This window comes from Fringilla coelebs, assembly GCF_963513975.1.
Source record: "Fringilla coelebs genome assembly, chromosome: 6".
Classification (NCBI taxonomy): Eukaryota; Metazoa; Chordata; class Aves; order Passeriformes; family Fringillidae; genus Fringilla; species Fringilla coelebs.
Genome location: NC_140034.1, coordinates 2,297,478 through 2,316,497, shown reverse-complemented (window position 1 = coordinate 2,316,497; position 19,020 = coordinate 2,297,478). Strand labels below are relative to the sequence as shown.

General features: G+C 55.2%; 1 protein-coding gene across 1 annotated transcript in view; it reads left to right on the top strand.

The window, feature by feature from the left end:
- Nucleotides 1-1,221: 1,221 nt before the first annotated feature.
- Nucleotides 1,222-19,020, top strand: part of NIN (ninein) — a gene marked incomplete at its 3' end in the record, with an annotated part of 56,302 nt that continues 38,503 nt past the window's right edge. The window contains exons 1-3 of the mRNA XM_084207990.1: nucleotides 1,222-1,419; nucleotides 6,793-6,874; nucleotides 13,965-14,128. Coding sequence (XP_084064116.1) covers nucleotides 1,237-1,419; nucleotides 6,793-6,874; nucleotides 13,965-14,128 — 429 coding nt within the window. The 5' untranslated portion in view covers nucleotides 1,222-1,236. The remainder of the gene's footprint in view (nucleotides 1,420-6,792; nucleotides 6,875-13,964; nucleotides 14,129-19,020) is intronic.

The following is a 19,020-nucleotide window of genomic DNA, read 5'->3' as shown; positions in this document are numbered from 1 at the left end:
CAATTGGAGCGGCTCTGGGATGTGCAGGGGTGCTGCTGGTGGCCCAGGGAGCCACAGGGACCCTGTGAGGGGCAGGGCTGGGTGGGGAGGGGGTTGGGGTGGGACCCTCTGTTTTGGGAAATGTGGCTGACACAACCCCCAGCAGTCACAAAACCAGAATTCCCGTGGCTGGCTGGTGTGGGATCACTGGTGAGGCTGGCCAAGCATCCTGGGGTGCCCAGCTGGGTCCTTGGGACACCAACTGCAGTGCCCATTGTCACCCAAGCAGGGTGACAGTGCCTGTTGTGCCCTCCAGGGTAGTGGCACATCCACGCTGAGGCTGTGTGGTGGCACTGGGTGACACTGCTGCCACCCAAAGCCAGCCAGGAGCCCTGGGCCAGGCTGAGCAAATGGATCCAGCCAGATCCTTCATTTCAGACAGAAGATTTCCCTCTGCTCCCCTGCCAGAGCAGCTCCTGGGGCTGTGAGCAGGATGAGAGGGGTGAAAACTTGACTTGGAGGGGAAGGTGAAGACCTGAGGCAAATTGGGTCTGGGTTTTGTGTGCCTGGAGCAGGACACCAGCTACATTTTGGCTGTCCCCACGCTGCTCTGGGTTTGCTGCCTGTCAAACCCTTGTCTGCCTTCAGCCAGGCTTTGACCTGAAACCCCTGAGGGACAGCAGCACCGGGAGCTCTTGGCAGCTGGGCTTGGTCTGGGGAGGTTTTTCCCCAAGATAAAGCATTCCATGACCCCAGCTGTGGTGCAGGGGGTGTGCTGTGCTCGTGGAGGGGGTGGGCAGGGTGGGGGGCTGCCCTGAAGGGTTTGGGCTGGGGTGTCCTGCCCTCCCCTCCTCAGCTGCTGAGCTGTTCTTGGCTTGTTTGTCTTCTCACCTGCAGCACCTGGGGATCCTTGGAGCTCAAGGGAGCAATTTAGCTGCTGCAGCTGAGCCAGAGGAGCTGACAGGGGCAGTGGGAGGTGGCACACGAGGACAGGGACGTGCCACACAGGGCTGGCCCGGCCACCTGGGCTGTCCCCTGCCCAGGGTTTGGCTCTGCAGCCGTTTTCCCCTGGGTCTTTCTGCTCTGTGACTCGCTGAGAGAGGCTGGAGCGGCGGTGGAGCATTAATGCAACCAAACCCAGCCCCCAACAGCCTGGTGGGCAGCTGCTGTGCCAGCCCTGGGGGTTTTCTGCTGTCCCATGCCACCCAGGGTGACCTGGCCTGTCTGTCCCCACAGGTGAGCGTGGCAGGCTATGGGATGGATGAAGCTGAGCAGGACCAGTATGAAGCTCGCCTCAAGGAGCTCTTTGACAGCTTTGACAGCACAGGCACGGGCTCCCTGGGGCAGGAGGAGCTCACCGACCTCTGCCACGTGCTGCACCTGCAGGAGGTGGCCCCGGCACTGCAGCAGACCCTCCTCCAAGGAAACCTCCTAGGCAGGGTAAGGAGCTGGGGAGGTGGAGGGGGGCCTGGGGTGGTTTTGGGGAGAGGCTGATGTGTGTGGTTTGTGTGTATCCAGCGTTCCTGAGGCTCTGGTGCTGCAGGGCTCCTGGGCTCTGCTCTGGTCTGTTCAGCAGGGTGGGCACAGGGTGACTTCCAAGAGCAGGACTGGTGATGACAGGGGAGGGCAGTGCTCTGTCTGCCCTGACTGGAGGTGTTCTGAAGCTCAGGAACCTCCACTTTAGGCTGAGCCTTGTGCATTCCCAGCGTCCAAGGGCAGAGCAAGTGCCAGGTCTGGCCCAGGCTGTGCCCGTGCCCCCAGCACTGGTTCCTGGGTCACCTCCCCAGACCAGCTCACCAGGTGCTCAGACAACTCTGAGCCACTTGGGATGGGACAAAGCCCTAAATCCAGGGCCTGAGCCTGTGATTTACTCTGCCTTAAGCTGTAGTTAGGCTGGCAGGGCTGCGTGCAGTCACGGATGTTTCTCTAAGGCAGAGAATATTGTCCCACGCTGTCTGAGCCACCTTTGTCCACACTGCCTGCTCTTGGTGGCTTCCCAAAGCCATTTTCCAGTTGTGGTTGTACCTTTATGGAGTTCAATCCCAGGGCAGTGGTAGCAGAAGCTGCTTGCCCTTGGGGGGATCTCAGAGTGCATCAGATCCTTCCCTGGAAATCACCCTGAAATCCCATCCCTGCTCATTAAAATCAGACCAGTGTGGAGCAGGGCAGCCAGGGCTTTCAACAGACATCCTGACTCCAATTTCCAATCATCCTGACTCCAATTTCCAATCAAACTGCAGTTTTCACAAACAAAATAATTCCTTTAATGATCCAAGGGATTTTTCCTTTTTCTTCCTCGCCTGCCCTGGGGCTGTAGCTCTTCTGCTGACAGTGAGTGGAGCTGGGGTGGATGCAGGTGGAGGTTGGTGACCTTTAGGGTTGCAGTGTGGCATTTTCTGGAGCACCAGAGACTTTCTGTGCTGCTCTGTCATCTTGAGCACGGGGCACTGGGGTGCTGTTATCAAAGAATGCCAGAATGGTTTGGGTTGGAAGGACCTTAAAGCTCATCCAGTGCCACCCCCTGCCATGGCAGGGACACCTCCCACTGTCCCAGCTGCTCCAAGCCCTGACCTTGGACACTTCCAGGGATCCAGGGGCAGCCACAGCTGCTCTGGGCACCCTGTGCCAGGGCCTCACCACCCTCACAGCCAGGAATTCCTTCCCAATATTGAATTTAAATCTATTTTCCTTCAGCTTAAAGCCACTTCCCCTTGTCCTTTCACCTGGCTTTGCCACTGGTGGGATGGTGGCATAGAGAGAAAAGGACAGATGTGGCTGTCACGGCTGGTCAGGGCACCAAAACCCCAATAAAGCATCCTGAGGGCAGGGTCACACTCACCCCATCCCAACCCAGAGCTCCATCCCTGCAGGACACAGGGCATCCCATTGCATTTCATCCCCCCTTTGTCTCTGGGGATGGTTCTCCCTCTCAGCCTGCCACAGGACAATCTCTGTCCACGAGCAGGAGCCAGATCTCAATTTCATGGCCCTGAGATCTTTGGGGTTTCCTGGGGTCTCCTGGGGAGAACAGCAGCAGACACAGAGCTCCCTGAGCACAGACTTGTTGCACCTGCCCCTCCTGCTGCAGATGGTCCCAGCCTTTGTCTGCCTGCACTTCCAGGGGCTGGGATTTATGGGAGGCCACTGGGGAGGGGGGCACTGGGGGAAGGTTTTGTCTGCTCAGGGACAGCCCTGTGGGGCCACGTGCTTGTCTTTGTGCTGGGGCTGTGCTCCAGGGATGAATGGATGCCCTGGGATTGTAAAATTGTGGGATGGTTTGGCTTGGAAGGGGATTTAAAGATCTCCTGGTTCCAGCCCTCTGCCCTGGGTAAGGACTCGGAGCTGAGCTGGCACCCAGAGAGGGGCTGGAGGTGCTGCCACCCCTGAGCTGGATTGGGATGGATGGGGTCTGGTGTGGGTGTGAATCCTGCCCTGGCTCATGGGCTGGAGGTGCTGCCCACCCCTGAGCTGGTTTGGGGTGGATGGGGTCTGGTGTGGGTGTGAATCCTGCCCTGGCTCATGGCAGAGCCAAAGCCCTGTGGAAGTGTTTTCCTCACACCCTGTGATGCTCAGGGCAGCTCCTGGGGTGCCTCAGGAAGGCTCCATCCCCTCTCCCTCCGTGGCAGGAGTGAGGGGATGGGTGTGGCTGTGCCTGTCTGTCCTCTCTGTGCCCTTTAATTAGCAGCTAACCAGAGGTGTCTTGGGGACAGGGCAGGCATGGGGATGAGCCCTGGGAGCCAGTCCCCATCCCTGGCAGTGCCCAAGGCCAGGCTGGAAGGGCTGGGAGCAGCCTGGGATGGTGGAAGGTGTCCCTGCCATGGCAGGGGAGAACAAGATGGGCTTTAAGGTCCCTTCCAAGCCCAGCCACTCTGATTTGGTTGTTCTCTTTTGGCATTGCTCATTTGTGTGTCTGCTCACACTCCCTGCCCTGACCTCCAACCCCAGCCCCAGAGCTCTGCCCCTGGCTGCAATCTCCCTCCAGCCAGAAGGCTGCACAGGGAAATGTCTGCTGGGGGAGATGAGGATCATGGAATATCCTGATCCACAGGGATCAGCCAGGGCAGCTGCTGGCCCTGCCCAGACCCCCCAGCAATCCCACCCTGGGCATCCCTGGCAGCTCCTGGAGCTCTGGCAGCCTCGGGGCTGTGCCCATTCCCTGGGGAGCCTGGGCAGTGCCAGCACCCTCTGGGGGAAGAGCCTTCCCTGAGATCCAACCCAACCTGGCACAGCTCCAGGTGTCCCCTCAGGTCCCAACAAGGCAATCCTGCAGTGCCATCACAGCAGGGCAGCCTTGGCCCAAGCCCCCAGGGCAGCAGGGGCACAGGGGGAGGATATTTGGGGATTTTGCAAGAGGTCATTGAAGGGAGCTGGGAGTGAAAGCCCGGCCAGGCTGTCCTTGCTGCAGGCTGGGAATGCAGTGGTGCAGGTGAAACCTGAGCTGCCCCTCCCTGCCCAAGGACAGCCCCAAGGACAGGCCCTGCACAGGGCCCAGAGTGCCCAACTTCACAGAATCCCAGGAGGATTTGGGCTGGAAAGGATCTTAAAGCTCATCTCATCCCTCTCCCTGCCATGGTAGGGACACCTTCCACTGTCCCAGGGTGTTTCAGTCCCATCCAGCCTGGCCTTGGGCACCTCCCAGGATGGGGAACCTGTGCCAGCCCCCCCAGCCTTGCAGGAGGATTTCTGCAGGATTTCTGCAGCCTTTGTGGCTTTGCTGTCCTGTGGCTGCCTTGCCTGGCTGGTGCTCCAGCCCAGCTCTCATTTTTTAGGGCTGTTTCTCCAGCTCTCAGCACTCTCTGCCTGCAGACACCCAAGGTCAGAGGTGCAGCACAGCCTGGCTTTGCTGCTGTTGGGAAAACCTCTGGCCCATCCTGAGGACAGACACCAGCTCTGCAGTGGGTTTTACTGAGCCCACGCTCTGCCAGGGGCTGGAGGGAGCAGGGAGGGCTGAACCCAGTTCATTTTTCTCTTTTTTCCCCTTTTTCTTGTTGATTTGTCAGCCCCACAATCGTGGGGGGTGAGCAGCAGCATCTCCTCACCCTGCTCTTGGTGGGAGGAGTGGGCAGCAGAGCATCCTCTGCTCTGGGGTATTTCCCCTCTGTTCAGGGGGAGATTTGGCATTTTTGGGGATGAACAGCACTCAGAGCTGTCTCCTGGGCATCTGCTCCAGTGGAAGGCTTGATTTTGACATCTTCATGTTCCTCCTGTGCCTCTGAAAGCACCTGGGGATGGGTTGAGCAGCTCTGAGGTTGGACTTGATGACCTTAACGATTCTTTTCCAACCTTAATGATTCTCCAACCCTTTTCCTCCTCAGTTTGGGCTGGGAATGAGGAGCTGTTCATCTCCCCAGTGCATTTCCTGCACTCAGGAAGCATGCATGGCTGCCTCTGTCCTTGTGCAGCTGGGCAAGGGCTCAGCTCCTCCTCCTCCTCCTCCTCAGCACACAGAGGAGCTGTGGGGCTCACTGTGCAGAGCAGGTGATGGCAGTGGTGCTGCACACCTGCCCAGGTGCTTTGGCTTTATTCCATTCCATGTGAGGGATGCAAAGTGGGGCTGGTTTTCTTGTCAGCTCCCATCCAGGGGATTGGCTCTGTCCATTCCTTCCTGAGAGGATCCCCCCGGGCAGGGAACCTGTAATCTGAACACCCTCATCTTTTATTCATCCTCATTTACTCTAAATGTCGAGTTTTCTTTTTTTTTTTAAGGGGGAAATTCTCCTCTCTCTGTAAACTGCCCTTTTTGAAGTACAGCAGTGTCTGGAAATGGATGGCAGCAATTAGCATTCAGATGAAGGCATTCCTGATGAGCTTCTGTGCTGAACATATTTTTTAATTGTGTTTAAAAAACACGTTTAAAATGGTTTAAAGCCTCAGGGGTGATTGGCACTGCCTGAGCTCCCGTGTCCCTCCGTGGCTCACCTCTGTCCCCTCCCTACCAGGGACCTTGTTGGTCATTTTCTGAGCTTGCTTGACCCCCCAAAAACAACCTGGACAACTTCAGACTTGAACTTTGCTGCATGAAAATCCCTCTGAGTGCAGCAGCCTCACTGGGTTTCTTTAAATACAAAATCTTTCTGTTCCATACTAAAAATTCTTCTAAGATTTATTTAGCCAAGAGAAGTGGCAGCAGCCAGCTCTGCCTGGTCGCTGACCCGTGTCAGATTGTTCCTCCAGCTGTCCCTGGGCCTGGTGTCCCCCAGGCTGGAATTGCTGACATTCCCCAGCAGCCTGGGGAGGATGCTGCTGTGTCTGCCTGGCAGGCAGGAGGCTTTCCAGGAAGGCACAGATGGAAAAAACCAGAAGGAAAAATCCCCCCCTTGGTGGCAGGATCATCTCCAGGGTTGGTGTTCCTGGTTCAGCCCCTGCAGAGCTGCCCTGGGAAGGGAGGGATTGTTCTGCCATCCACGTGGGGCAGTGCTTTGTGAAGCTGAGTTAGAGGAGTGGAGCATTTCCCCAGCTGAGCATTCAGCCCTGCTCAGGAATGCTCCACAGGTCACTCGAGGATGGAGATGTCCCTGCTCCTTTTGGTGTTCTTTTGGTTCCTGATCCGTGGGAACGCCCAACCAGAGCCTGGGATCTGTGGGTTTGGGCCCCTCTGTGTGGCAGGAATTGTTCCCACGTGCCCAGAGGTGCTGGCTGTGTCTGTGTGTCCCTTGCTGTCACTTCCCCAGGGCTCTCTGTGCCCCTTGCCCAGGCTGATGGCACAGGGTGGGTGATGAGGGATCCCCACTGCTGCATTTTGGCCTCAGTTTTACCTCTCTGATTGCCTCTTTCCTTCCTTTTTTTTTTATTTTTTTATTTTCCCCCACACAGGTGCACTTTGATCAGTTTAAAGAAGCACTTATCCTCATCTTATCCAGAACCCTGTCCAATGAGGAGCACTTCCAAGAACCAGGTAAATACTGAAATGAGCTCAAATAGAATATTTGCATTGGCAGAGCAGCTCTGGAGGCTCTCCCAGAAGAGAAAGTGCTTTTAGGTGCTGCCATCCATGCAGAAAAGGCTGATCTTGGCAGAAAAGGTGTTGGGGTTTTTTAGGTTTTATAGAGATGGGGTAATTGAGAGGTTTAAATATAAGATTTATAAAAATCTTTTATATTAATATGTCTATATTAATGCATTTATTTATATTAATATAGTTATAATTTATTTATGTTATTATATTTATATTGTTATTGACTAATATAGTTCTATATTAATATTACATAATAATTTTTTTTTTGTTTTGGCTTTAAAGAAAAATTTGGCTTGAAAAAAAAAATTTGGCTTGAAAAAAAAAATTTGGCTTGAAAAAAAAAATTTGGCTTGAAAAAAAAAATTTGGCTTGAAAAAAAGAATTTGGCTTGAAAAAAAGAATTTGGCTTGAAAAAAAGAATTTGGCTTGTAAAAAAAAATTTGGCTTGTAAAAAAAAATTTGGCTTTAAAAAAAAAATTTGGCTTTAAAAAGAAAAATTTGGCTTTAAAAAGAAAAATTTGGCTTTAAAAATTTGGTATATTCATATTGGTATCTTTGTTTATATTTTAAGTTTTATAATTTATTATTTCTTTACTTTGTAAAAAATAAATGATGCTATTTTATTATTACTTTTGATGAAGGCTGAGCAATGGATTTTTTACACAAAGGCAGCTGAGGTTTGTTGTGGCACCTTGCAAAGGCATTTTCAGGTGTTTCTCTGAATGCCCAGGGCTGTGAGCAGGGAGCTGCAGCTCCCTCCAGGTGCTCCTGGCTGGGACATGGCTCAGCTCCCTCCATCCCACACCACTCCTGCATCCATCCAGGGATGCTTTAGGAGCAGAGCCTTGTGGCCAGCCAGACAAGTGGCTGATTTCCTGCTGCTGCTGCTGGGGATTTTCCCAAATTTGTTGGATTTTGTGGTTTTTTAAAGTCCATTCTGTTTCCTTGTGGCTGAGATGAGCAGGGTGTAGGAAGCTCCTCTGGATTTCTCCCAGGAAAAACAGCCAGGCTGCTCCAGAGGGATGTTCCTGAGGAAGTGAAGCTCCTGGGGCTGGTGAGAGAATTCCAGGGTGGTCTGAGTGGGAAGGGAGCAGGGCCACCTTCCACTGTGCCAGGCTGCTCCAGGGACACTTCCAGGGCTCTGCTGGGAGTGCTCAGTGTTCTCCTTGCTTTGCTTCAGTGTGCCTTGAAAATGGGGCAGGAAAGGTTTCAGGTTCAGTTTTCCCCCTGCAGCTCCAGCTGGTGCCACACCTGTATGGAAATCCCTAATCCTGTCCTTGGAGCAGCAGGGGAGCCAAATCCCCCCAGGAGAAAACAGCTCAGCCAAGGGGGAGAGAGAGAATTCTCCATTCTCCAGGTTTCCCTCTCCTGGAGCATCCCACTCTGCCAGCAGGATTACAGCTTTCCCCTTTCCAGGAGGCTGCAAAACCCACAGGGCTGGAGAGGTGGGATGGATGGATTGTTTTCATCTCCCACCTCTCATCTCCAAAGCTCTGTGAGAGGGGTGGTGGCACCTCCTGTGCCCAGAATTCCTTAATGGAATTTCCAAGTGCAGCTCAGAGGGGGGAGCATCCCTGGCAGCCCCTTGGGAAGGAGCTGGCACAGAGCAGGAATCAACCCCAGCCAGGCAGAACTAATCCAGAATTCTGCATTTATTGGGGTATCATATGGCTGAGGAGCTCCAGCTTGATTGAAATGTAAATAAACCTTCCAGAAACAGCTAAATTTGGGGTTATCACAGGGGAAATGACAAGAGCCCTCCTTGGGGACACTCTTGCCAGAGTGGGGTTGGGATGGCAGGAAATCAAAGGGTGGGGGGTACAGGTGGGGAGCCAGAGCCAGGCAGGCCTGGGAGGCATTTTATTTTTAATGCATTTTGACAGGTTGGTTAATGCCAAAGTCTTTGCTTCTTTTAATTTAGATCAAACTGGAGATTTGGAGGAACAAGCTGCTTTGTGCTGTTGGTGTCAAACTGTCAGGGAGTGTGGAAATGCTGGTGTTCCAGCCTGCCCCAGGCTAGGGAAAAATTGAGTTAAGAGCTCTAAATCGAATCATTTAAATGAAAATTTAATTTGGGGGGGATTGGAGGGGGGGTGGGGCAGGGAAAAGCAGAGGTTTTAAGGCTGTTTGCAGCATCTGGGAAGTTTGCCCTGGAAGGAGGTGGCTGTGGGGGTTTTCTGCAGGGATGGGGGTGATGGGAGGTCAGTGGGGAGCACTGGGGGCACAGAGAGTCTGTGGGATGTGGCCAGGGGGTGGCATGTCCTTGTCCCCATGGATGCTGCCAGCTCAGGGAGGGTGACAGGAAGGACTGGGAGCTGTTGGAGGCACAGAGGGATGCAGCCCCTCTGCTGCTCAGAGCTTTGGGGCTGGAGAAGCTTTGGGGGACACCTTGCAGCCCTTTGCAGTACCTGAAGGGAGCCCAAAAGAAGCAGGGAAAGGGATTATCCACAGGGACAGGAGCAGGGGAAATGGAGTGCCAGAGGGCAGGGCTGGGTGGGATATTGGGAATTAATTCCTCCCTGGCACAGGCTGCCCAGAGCAGCTGGGGCTGCCCCTGGATCCCTGGCAGTGTCCCAGGCCAGGCTGGGTGGGTTTGGAGCAGCCTGGGATGGTGGAAGGTGTCCCTGCCATGGCAGGGGATGATTGTCAAGGTCCCTTGCAGCCAGACTGATTCTGTGACCCTGCTCTGTGGTCACAGGGGCAGGGGACAAGGAACCAGAAGTGCTGCAGTTCCTGCAGAAGCAGCCACTGGGGTTTCCTCATTTCCTCAGGCTTGCAGAGAGCAGCTGATATGTTTATATTTTATATTTTTGTCTTGGCAAAGAGGCTGAATTCCCCTTGCAGAGGCAAGGCTGGCAGGGAGGATGGTGCTGCTTGCCTGGGAAGCAGCCCTGGGAGCCAAGGCAGGCAGAGCTCCAGAGCTGCTGTGATCAGCTCTGTCCCCTCCAGGGTGTCACTGAGGGGACACTGACCCAGCTGGGAGCCAGAGCATCAGCTGGCTGGGCAGAGCCTGCCTCTGCTGGGAACAGGCATGGGGAGGTTCCAGGAAAAGCAGGGAAAAAAGCTCGAGTGTGGTTTGAAATAATCACTGTTTTAGCTCTTGATTCCCCTGGGACAGGGCTGGGTGCTGCTGCTCTTTGTCCATGGGTCACTGCAGCAGTGAGGGCACAATAAAATAGATTTAAGGGTGGGGAAAGGGAAAAAAAAAAACAGTTGTGTGAGTGATTAGGGAAGGAAAAAAATCAGGCTTTTTTCCCTCCCCATTATAGCAAATAAAAAGTGCCTGGAAGCTGGGCTAGGGAGGGATTATGGGGTGGAGTGCAGGATTACAGCAACACCCAGGAGAAATTAAAGAGCACTTTGATGCCATCCTCCCCACACTCACCAGGGTTTGGTGGGGGGGGGGGGTTTCCTTCCCCTATTTTTTCCTTCTCCTTCTGGAGGCAGCAGAAGTGCCCTCTAAAAGGAGGGGCTGGTGGGGGTGATGCCCTTTGGATGTTCAGGGGGTGCAGCACCGGGGTGGAACCAGTGTCACAGCCCAGCCAGGGCTGCCTGATGCCACAGAGTAGTTTTGGGTCGAAACCCGTTGGTTTTGGGTTTGTGCTGACCCTGCCACCACTCCCCTCTTCCTCCACTGCTGAGGCTGAGTGGTGAAACAGGACTTGGAGGAGTTCAGACATACCTGGTGCCTGGGGGGATGAGGATTTAGCAGATCCTGGCTGCCATGTGCTTCACCCAGCACTTGGAGCATCCCTCCCTTCCAGATCCTAAGCAGCAGAGAAATTAATTTCCCCTCTGCAGGCTGGAATTGTGGGATGAGGGGGCTCCTGCTCTAAACCCCCTTTTGTCTGTGCTGCAGGGCTTTGATGCCTGGCCCAGGGAAGGGGAGCCCCCCCTTCCCTCCCCATCTGAGGGCAGAGCAGGATTTGGAAAGGACTTATCTGGTGCAGAAAGGCAGAAAATCAAGTGTAAATCTCCAGCCATGGAGACATTGCAGTGGGATGGATGGGGGGAGTGAGAGAGGGAATTGATGGTTCCTGTCTGTGGTGCTTCAGCCAGGGAGTGAAATGCAGACTGGGGGGGTTTGTTTCATTTCAGGGGCACTTGGGGAGCCACAAACCCTCTGGGCAGTGGGCAGGGAGGTGAGAGGCTGCTTCTCTCAGCCCCCTCCTCTTGCCCCTGGCCTGGGGGCAGGTCAGGGGGGCAGATCAGACCCCAGTGGCTCATTAGACACCAGCTCTGCAGTGGGTTTTACTGAGCCCACGCTCTGCCAGGGGCTGGAGGGAGCAGGGAGGGCTGAACCCAGGTCATTTTTCTCTTTTTTTCCCCTTTTCTTGTTGATTTGTCAGCCCCACAATCGTGGGGGGTGAGCAGCAGCATCTCCTCACCTTGCTCTTGGTGGGAGGAGTGGGCAGCAGAGCATCCTCTGCTCTGGGGGTATTTCCCCTGTGTTCAGGGGGAGATTTGGCATTTGTGGGGATGAACAGCACCCAGGGCTGTCTCCTGGGCATCTGCTCCAGTGAAAGGCTTGATTTTGACATCTTCATGTTCCTCCTGTGCCTCTGAAAGCATCTGGGGATGGGTTGAGCAGCTCTGAGGTTGGACTTGATGACCTTGGGGGTGTTTTCCAACCCTTTTCATCCTCAGTTTAGGCTGGGAATGAGGAGCTGTTCATCTCCCCAGTGCATTTCCTGCATTCAGGAAACAGGGATGGATGCTTTTTGCTTTTGTGTGTGCCCAGCATTCCCTAAATATTGGCAATGGTGGGAACACCAGGGGCACCAGCTGCTCTGCTGTACTGAGGGGTTGGGATGCAGGAGATGGAGAGGCTCAGAGGGTGCTGCAGCTGTGAGAGGGGTCTGTGTCCACCTGGCTGAGAGGTGAGGGTGCTGGAAAGGAGAGGGATTTGTGCTTCCAGGGAAGGGCTGGAACCCAGTGTTAACAAAAGCCCCCTGGCTCTGGGCTGGGATCCCCTCAACAGCTGGGCTCAGGCACAGCTGGTTTGGAAGCTGGAGCAAACTTGTGCAGGGTCACCTTTCCCTCCCAGGGATGTTCCTGAGCTTCACAGTTTTTTGATTACAAAAGGCAAACAAGCTCACCCGTGGTGCTCAGAGCCCAGAGAGAGAGACCAGCTGCCAGGCTGCAGATGCTGAAAGCACAGCAGTGGGGAGAGAGGCTCCTGCTGTTCCCTTTGCTGTGCTCACAGGGGGCACAGCCTGGTGGCACTTGTGTTCCTGGGAGTCACAGAGCGGCCTGGCTTGGAAGGGACATTGAAAACCATCTCATTCCACCCCCCTGGAACAGCAGGAGCACCTTCCACTAGACACTGAATGAGAGCACACTCAGTGTGGCGGGGTTGGAAACAGGATTCTTTGGAAATTCAGCTGAATTGCTGAATTCCAGCTTCTTCCCCCTCCTCCATCTCTCCAAAGACAGACGGAGGTACGGCTGTGTCTTAGGAATAATAAAAATGATTTCTGAAGAAAAACAAAGCCCCCAGCCCTCTGTTGTGCGGGAGGGAGGCAATAACTGGGTGAATGAGTAGCCACAAATATTAGCATTTCAGAGAGAGCTGCTGGATGGAGATTGTTCACCACCGGGCGGGCTTTAATAGGAGTGATAAGGTTTGCTTTTGTTCTGGGGCTCTTCCTTAATCAGCCTGTCTCCTCCTGATTTTTCTATCGGTGCACTCCATCACCCAACTTTCATGTGCTGAGTCCCAGCTGCAGCAAATCTTGTTAAAATGGCCTTGTTCAAACACAGGCACTGGGTTTGTTCCCTAGAGCTGCACCGAGGCTGGATGGAGTGTGGGGCTGCAGGAATCAAAGCACTCCTCAGCCTGTGTATTTTATAATTCATTGCATAGCTAAGTTGTGGAATATATATTTTTTTTTCCCCCTCTAACAAGCTTGAAGCCTTTTCTTCCATATCTAAAGGAATATTATCCGAGGAGGCATTTGGGTGAGGGGGTTTGGAGACCTGCTGCTTTCCCTGTATCCTTTGTCAGTGGTGGAACAGCTTCCCTGTGCCTTATTAGTATTGCACTCTTGCATTTCTTTTATATCAGAGCCCTCTGCAAATAAAATTTTCAAAAGCTGCTGCTCTTGCCACGGCGAGTGGCGGAAAATAAAAGATGATGGAGTCCTGGGGGGGTTTCAGCAGTCAGGTTAGCAAACACTGAAACAAAGCATGGCAAGGAGCCTTCCCCTAATTGAATCCCTGGTTAATTTGGTCCTTGCTTTAATTTGCCCCCTGCTCCAGATTCTCACTGAAAACAGCCCAAAACGTGCTTATTTATTTTCTGTTTTGATCCTCGCCTGCCAGTGCTCCGGGATAATTCAGTCCCCAAAGGCAGGAGCTTGCTGGGGGAAGTTGGAGCCGGGGAATGTGGAGCCCCTGTAATTAGATGGTGACTCCAAAGGGTTATTTAGATCTTGCAGTTGGCTTTGGCTGCTCAGCACAGGCTGGGACCTGCCCCACTGTCGCCCGCATCAGCTGCTGCTCCCGTCGGGGCCCCCGAGTCGCTCCAAACTTGCCCAATTTTTTTCTGCTCTCCTGCTTGTTTGGGCATTTTTAATGGAGCTGAAATTCAACCCCACAGAAAGCAGCAGCAGCAGCCGCCCAGGTGTCTGCAGGATCTGGAGACTTGAGCTGCCTGAGTGCAACCCTGTCCCTAATTAGACCTGCCTGGTGCTGCTAATGGAGATGAGTGCTGGGAGGGGAGGCCGAGTGGACATTCCATCCAAGGCAAGGATGAGGATTTCCCCCACCCCCATCCTCTTAACTTGGGAGTTGGGGAAGGGTGAGGAAGAGGAAGATTGGGCTCGGTGACAGCTTTTTTTGTCAGGAAGCAGCAGCCATCAGCCCCCATGCCAGGGTGAGGGGGGTGATGATCCGAGACACCACTGGTGCCATTCCCACCAGGAATGGTGGCAGCACCTGGGCGCTCAGAATCCTGCTGAACGAGCACAGCAGCCCTGAGAGAGCTCAGAAATGGCATTCCTGATGTGTCCTGTGCTTGGATCCCCAGACTGCTCCCCAGAAGCGCAGCCCAAGTACATCCGAGGTGGCAAACGCTACGGGCGCCGCTCCCTGCCGGAGTTCCAGGAGTCGGGGCAGGACTTCGCCCAGGTGACGGTCATCGAGCCGCTGAGCCAGGAGCCACGTCCTGCCCACATTGCTGCCAGCCAGGAGGTCAGCTGGGAGGGGAGGGGTGCTGGGGTGGCCTTGGCACCTCTGGGCATGGCTGCTGTCCTCATCCAGAGGGGCTGGGATGTGCTTGGAGCCCTCCCAGAGAAGGCATTGACTGCTCTCCCAGGATGGGTGTTGGCATTATCTTGGCACCTCTGGGCATGGCTGCTGCCCTCATCCAGAGGGGTTTGGGGTGTGCTTAGAGCCCTCCCAGGGAAGGCATTGGCTGCTCTCCTAGGATGGGTGTTGGGGTGGCATTGTCACCTCTGGGCATCCTCATGCAAAGGAGGTTGGAATGTCCCAGTGCCTTTCCTGGCCACTCTCCTTGCCTGTTCCTCTGAACATGGTGTTGGGGTGGCCTTGGCACCTCTGGACATGGCTGCTGCCAACATCCAGAGGGGTTTGGGGTGTCACAGTGCCTTTACTGGCTGCCTTCCTTGCCTGTCCCTAGGATGGGTGTTGGGGTGGCCTTGTCACCTCTGGGCATGGCTGCTGCCCACATCCAAAGGGGGTTGGGATGTGCTTGGAGCCCTCCCAGGGAAGGCATTGGCTGCTCTCCTAGGATGGGTGTTGAGGTGGCATTGTCACCTCTGGACGTGGCTGCTGCCCTCATCCCGAGGGGTTTGGGGTGTCCCAGTGCCTTTACTGGCTGCCCTCCTTGCCTGTCCCTAGGATGGGTGTTGGAGGTGGCCTTGGCAGCTTTGGACATGGTGTTGGGGTGGCTTTGTCACTTCTGGACACAAAGGGCTGCTGTCCACATCCAGAGGGGTTGGGATGTGCTTGGAGCCCTCCCAGGGAAGGCACTGGCTGCTCTCCTAGGGTGGGTGGCATTGTCCACTCTGGGCATGGTGTTGGGGTGGCCTTGTCACTATGGATGTGGCTGCTGCCCTCATCCAGAGGGGTTTGAGGTGTCCCAGTGCCTTTACTGACCATTCTCCTTGCCTGTCCCTAGAGTGGGTGTTGGGGTGGGGTGGCCTTGTCACCTTTGGACATGGTGTTGGAGTGGCTTTGTCACCTCTGGGCATCGCTGCTCCTCACATCCAGAGGGGCTGGGATGTGCTTGGAGCCCTCCCAGTGAAGGCATTGACTGCTCTCCCAGGATGGGTGCTGGGGTGGCATTGTCACCTCTGGACATGGTGGTAGGGTGGCATTGTCACCTCTGGGCATGGCTGCTGCCCTCATCCAGAGGGGTTTGGGGTGTCCCAGTGCCTTTCCTGGCCGCTCTCCTTGCCTGTGCCCAGGGATGAGGCGTGGCTCCCTGGCTCCGTGGGAAGTGGGGCAGGAGCAGGGCTGGTGCTCCTGGCTGGAGCCTGGGCCAGCAATTAAGCAAGGGCTGAGCTGCTGCCTCTGTGGCTAACGAGCTGTGGGCTGGGAGCAGACTGAGCACGTCCACATCCATTAGTGCAGCTGCCAAAACCCAGCCATGGCTCCGGCAGAAGGGGTGGGTGGGCAGCAGAGCCCCACAGCCAGCAGCTGCTTTGGGACAGTGGCATCTCATTGCTCCCCAAAATCCCCATTCCTGGTTTTGTGCTCCAGATTTGTGGCTCTCTTTGTGCCAGTGCTTTCAATCCCAGAATCTCCTCTTGCTTCCCCAGACAGGGAAGCCAAAGGAGCTGCATGGTTGGGATTGGGGCTGTGTGTTAGAGCACAGCCACAACAGCATTTCCCTGGAGCTGGGCTGCTTCCAGCCTGCCCTGCTGTGCCAAGTATTGTTGATTCAGGAGCATGTGGTGGGAGTTTTTCCACTGGGAAGGAGAAGCCCTGCTGCTTTCTCCCTCCTCTGTCTCGTGGCTTCACTTGGAGCCTCTGCAGCTCTGTTGCAGGGGGACCCCCAGCCCTGTGTGAGAAAGCAAGGAAGGAGTTCCCAATTCCTGTGCTTTCAGTGCTGTTCCTATGCAGCTGAGCTTAAAAAGGATGAAAAAACCCCAAACCAGCAGCTCAAAGAAATCTTTTCCACCACTCCCAGCTGCTTTTCCCTGCTCCTGGTGACCTTTGCTCAGCACCACAGGGATGCTCATCCATCTCTGGTGTTGGCCACATGGGCTGCCCTGACCTTGGAGTCGGTGTTAATCTGCCCACACTCCCCAGGGAAGGGATGTCCTTGCTGGAAGAGGCTGCTCTGATGTCACCCCTTGGTTTTAGCTGTCACAGAGGTGTGAAAGGGTACTCCATTAACAAGGTCAGTTAATTAACCCAGCTGCTGTAACCAGGCTGTGCCAGGTGGGCTGGATCAGTCTCCTGCTGGGAGTGCTTGTTGCACCTTTCGGGCTGGTGGGATGCTTCATTCCTCTGCAAGTGGAGCAAAAATCAGCCTAAACTTGTGAAACCCCCACTTTATCAGCATCCCCAAAGCAGATCCCCTGGGTATGTGTGGGAATGACTTGCTGGAGGGTGCTGAGGGCTCCCAGGGGGCTGTTGGAGGCTCCTGCTGCCCTGATTCCTTGGGATCTGGCCAGGGAGCAGCCCTTGCCCAGTTCTGTGCTGCTGTGTGTGCAAGCACAGCCCCCAGCCCTGGCCTGAGAACTGGGGCAGGATGGCTTAATTGGTGCTTGCTCCCAAGCAGTGCCAATTAAAAGGGCTCAGGCTGTGTCTGAGAGGTTTCCTTCCCTCCCTCCCTCCCTGGTAAACAGAGGGGAAGGCTGGAAGGCAGCTCTGGGAGCCCAGGGAGGCTCCACCTCCATCCATCCATCCCCCCCGGGGTTTTCAGGTGCTGCTGGATCAGGTAATGAGCAGCTGGGCCTGGATCTGGCATTAACCCTGCTGTGGAGGGTTCCTGAGGCTCCCTCTGACCTGCAGGAGCTTTTCCCCATGGATGCTGGCTGTGCTGACTTCCATCACCTCCCCTTCCCCAGCTGCTGGCTCTGCTCTGGCAGAGGTCCCTCCTGCTTGCAGCTTCATGGATTGATTTGGGTTGGAAAGGACCCTAAAGCCCATCCCATTCCAACCTTTTCCCACTGGTTTCCACTAGTCCAGGTTGCTCCAAGCCCTAGCTTTGAGGTGTTAGAATCTGCTGGCACATCCCAGTTCTGTCCCTTCAGTGCCACCCGTGCTCTGTGTGTTCCTGGATTGTTTCCAGCATGGCCTGGCACTGGAGGGCTCGGGTTGAAACTCCTGTTTTTGGGTCCTTGAGGTGAGATTCCCAAAGTGGGGCTGTCCTGGGAAGCCAGGATTTGGGATTAACAGCTCAGGATAGTGCCTGCTCCCAGAAAAAGTGCATTGCTGGTGTGACTGGTGCTTGGAGCTGAGAGCACCTGGCAAAGGGAGGGATTTGACAGCTTTTTTTGGGGTCTCTGCTTGGGCTGTTTAGCCCAGGGAGCTGCAGTGTGGATCTGGGAAGAATGAAATCCATCAGTGCTGGAAAGCCAGGATTTGTGATTTAACAGCTCAGGATAGTGCCTGCTCCCAGAAAAAGTGCCTGACTGGTGCTGCCAGCTGAGGGCACCTGGCAAAGTGAGGGGTGGGGATTTGACAGCTTGTTTTTGGGGTCTCTGCTCAGCCCAGGGAGCTGCAGTGTGGATCAGGGAAGACCAAAACCCATCAGCGCTGGGGCCATGGCTCACCTCGTGGCATGTGCTGCTGATCACCATTTTAATTAGCAATATATTCCAGGGGAGAACAAAGGCCTGGCTGGCTGGAGCAGATGGCAGGGGGGACAGAGAGGTGGCTGCTGCCTCATTGTGGGCAGAGCACACGGCCCAGGCTGCAGATGCGCTCGCAGCCATCTGCTCCCCGCACGCGCCTCCCCGGCATCGCGCATTCCTGGCACCCCCTGCCTCTGACCCGTGGCCAGCTGGAGCCCTGCTGGGGCTGGGGGACAATGGGAGCCTGACAGGGGCACGTCCCACCCGGCCCAGCCCCTCTTTGTCCCCTCCCGGTGGTGGCTGACCCCGTGCCCCAGCGCACAAAGGGACGGCGGGGAGGGAGGGGAGGTCACACGAGCCCCCCAGCCCAGAACCCCCTGGCTTTGTTCAGCCTCTTGGGGTTGGTGGTGTTGATGGAGTTATTGTGGTTTTGTAGAATCCCAGAGGGGTTTGGGTTGGAAGGGGAGCGTAAAGCTCATCCCATCCCACCCCTGCCATGGCAGGGACACCTTCCACTGTCCCAGGGTGCTCCCAGCCCTGTCCAGCCTGGCCTTGGGCACTGCCAGGGATGGGACAGCAGCAGCTGGTGTGGCTTTGCTGGAGGTGCTTGAAGTGAGGGGCTCTGGTGCCCAGTTAACCTGATTCTGTATAAAAGTGTGTGTGTTGTTTATGCCCCAAGGCTGGGGCACAGAGGATCTGCCCCTGGCATCGCTGCCAGGCTCCCCTCAGTGTCCCAGCTGTCCCCAGGGAGGAGCATGGCTGGCTGCAGGGTGATGCTCTGGCACCCAGGCCAGCCCTCTCTCTGCACAAAGTTTTCTGCATTTTCAGATGGCAGTTTCATAGAATCCCAGAATGGTTGGAAGGAGCCTTAAAGCCCATCCAGTGCCACCCCTGCCATGGCAGGCACACCTTCCACTGTCCCAGGGTGCTCCAAGCCCCATCCAGCCTGGCCTTGGGCACTGCCAGGAATCCAGGAGCAGCCACAGCTGCTCTGGGCACCCTGTGCCAGGGTTCTGCCATTCTTTATGTAAAGAACTTCCAGGGCTGGGGTTTAATGTCACCTGTTGCCTCAGCTCCTGCTTTTTGTCCCTCGTGGGACATTGTGGTGCTGTGACAGAGGAGGGCCCTTGCCTGGTCCTGCAGCTGAAACAGGAACAGCAGCAGAGCTAAAAAAAGTCCAGGGCCTTAATTCAGTTTCCATGGCAATGTTGTAGATTAATGGCTTTTAGCTGTAATCTGAATGAGAGCTATTGAACTTTTCTGTGGTGATTTAGGGCCTCTTTATGTCCTGGCTGACTTTGACTCCAAATCCAT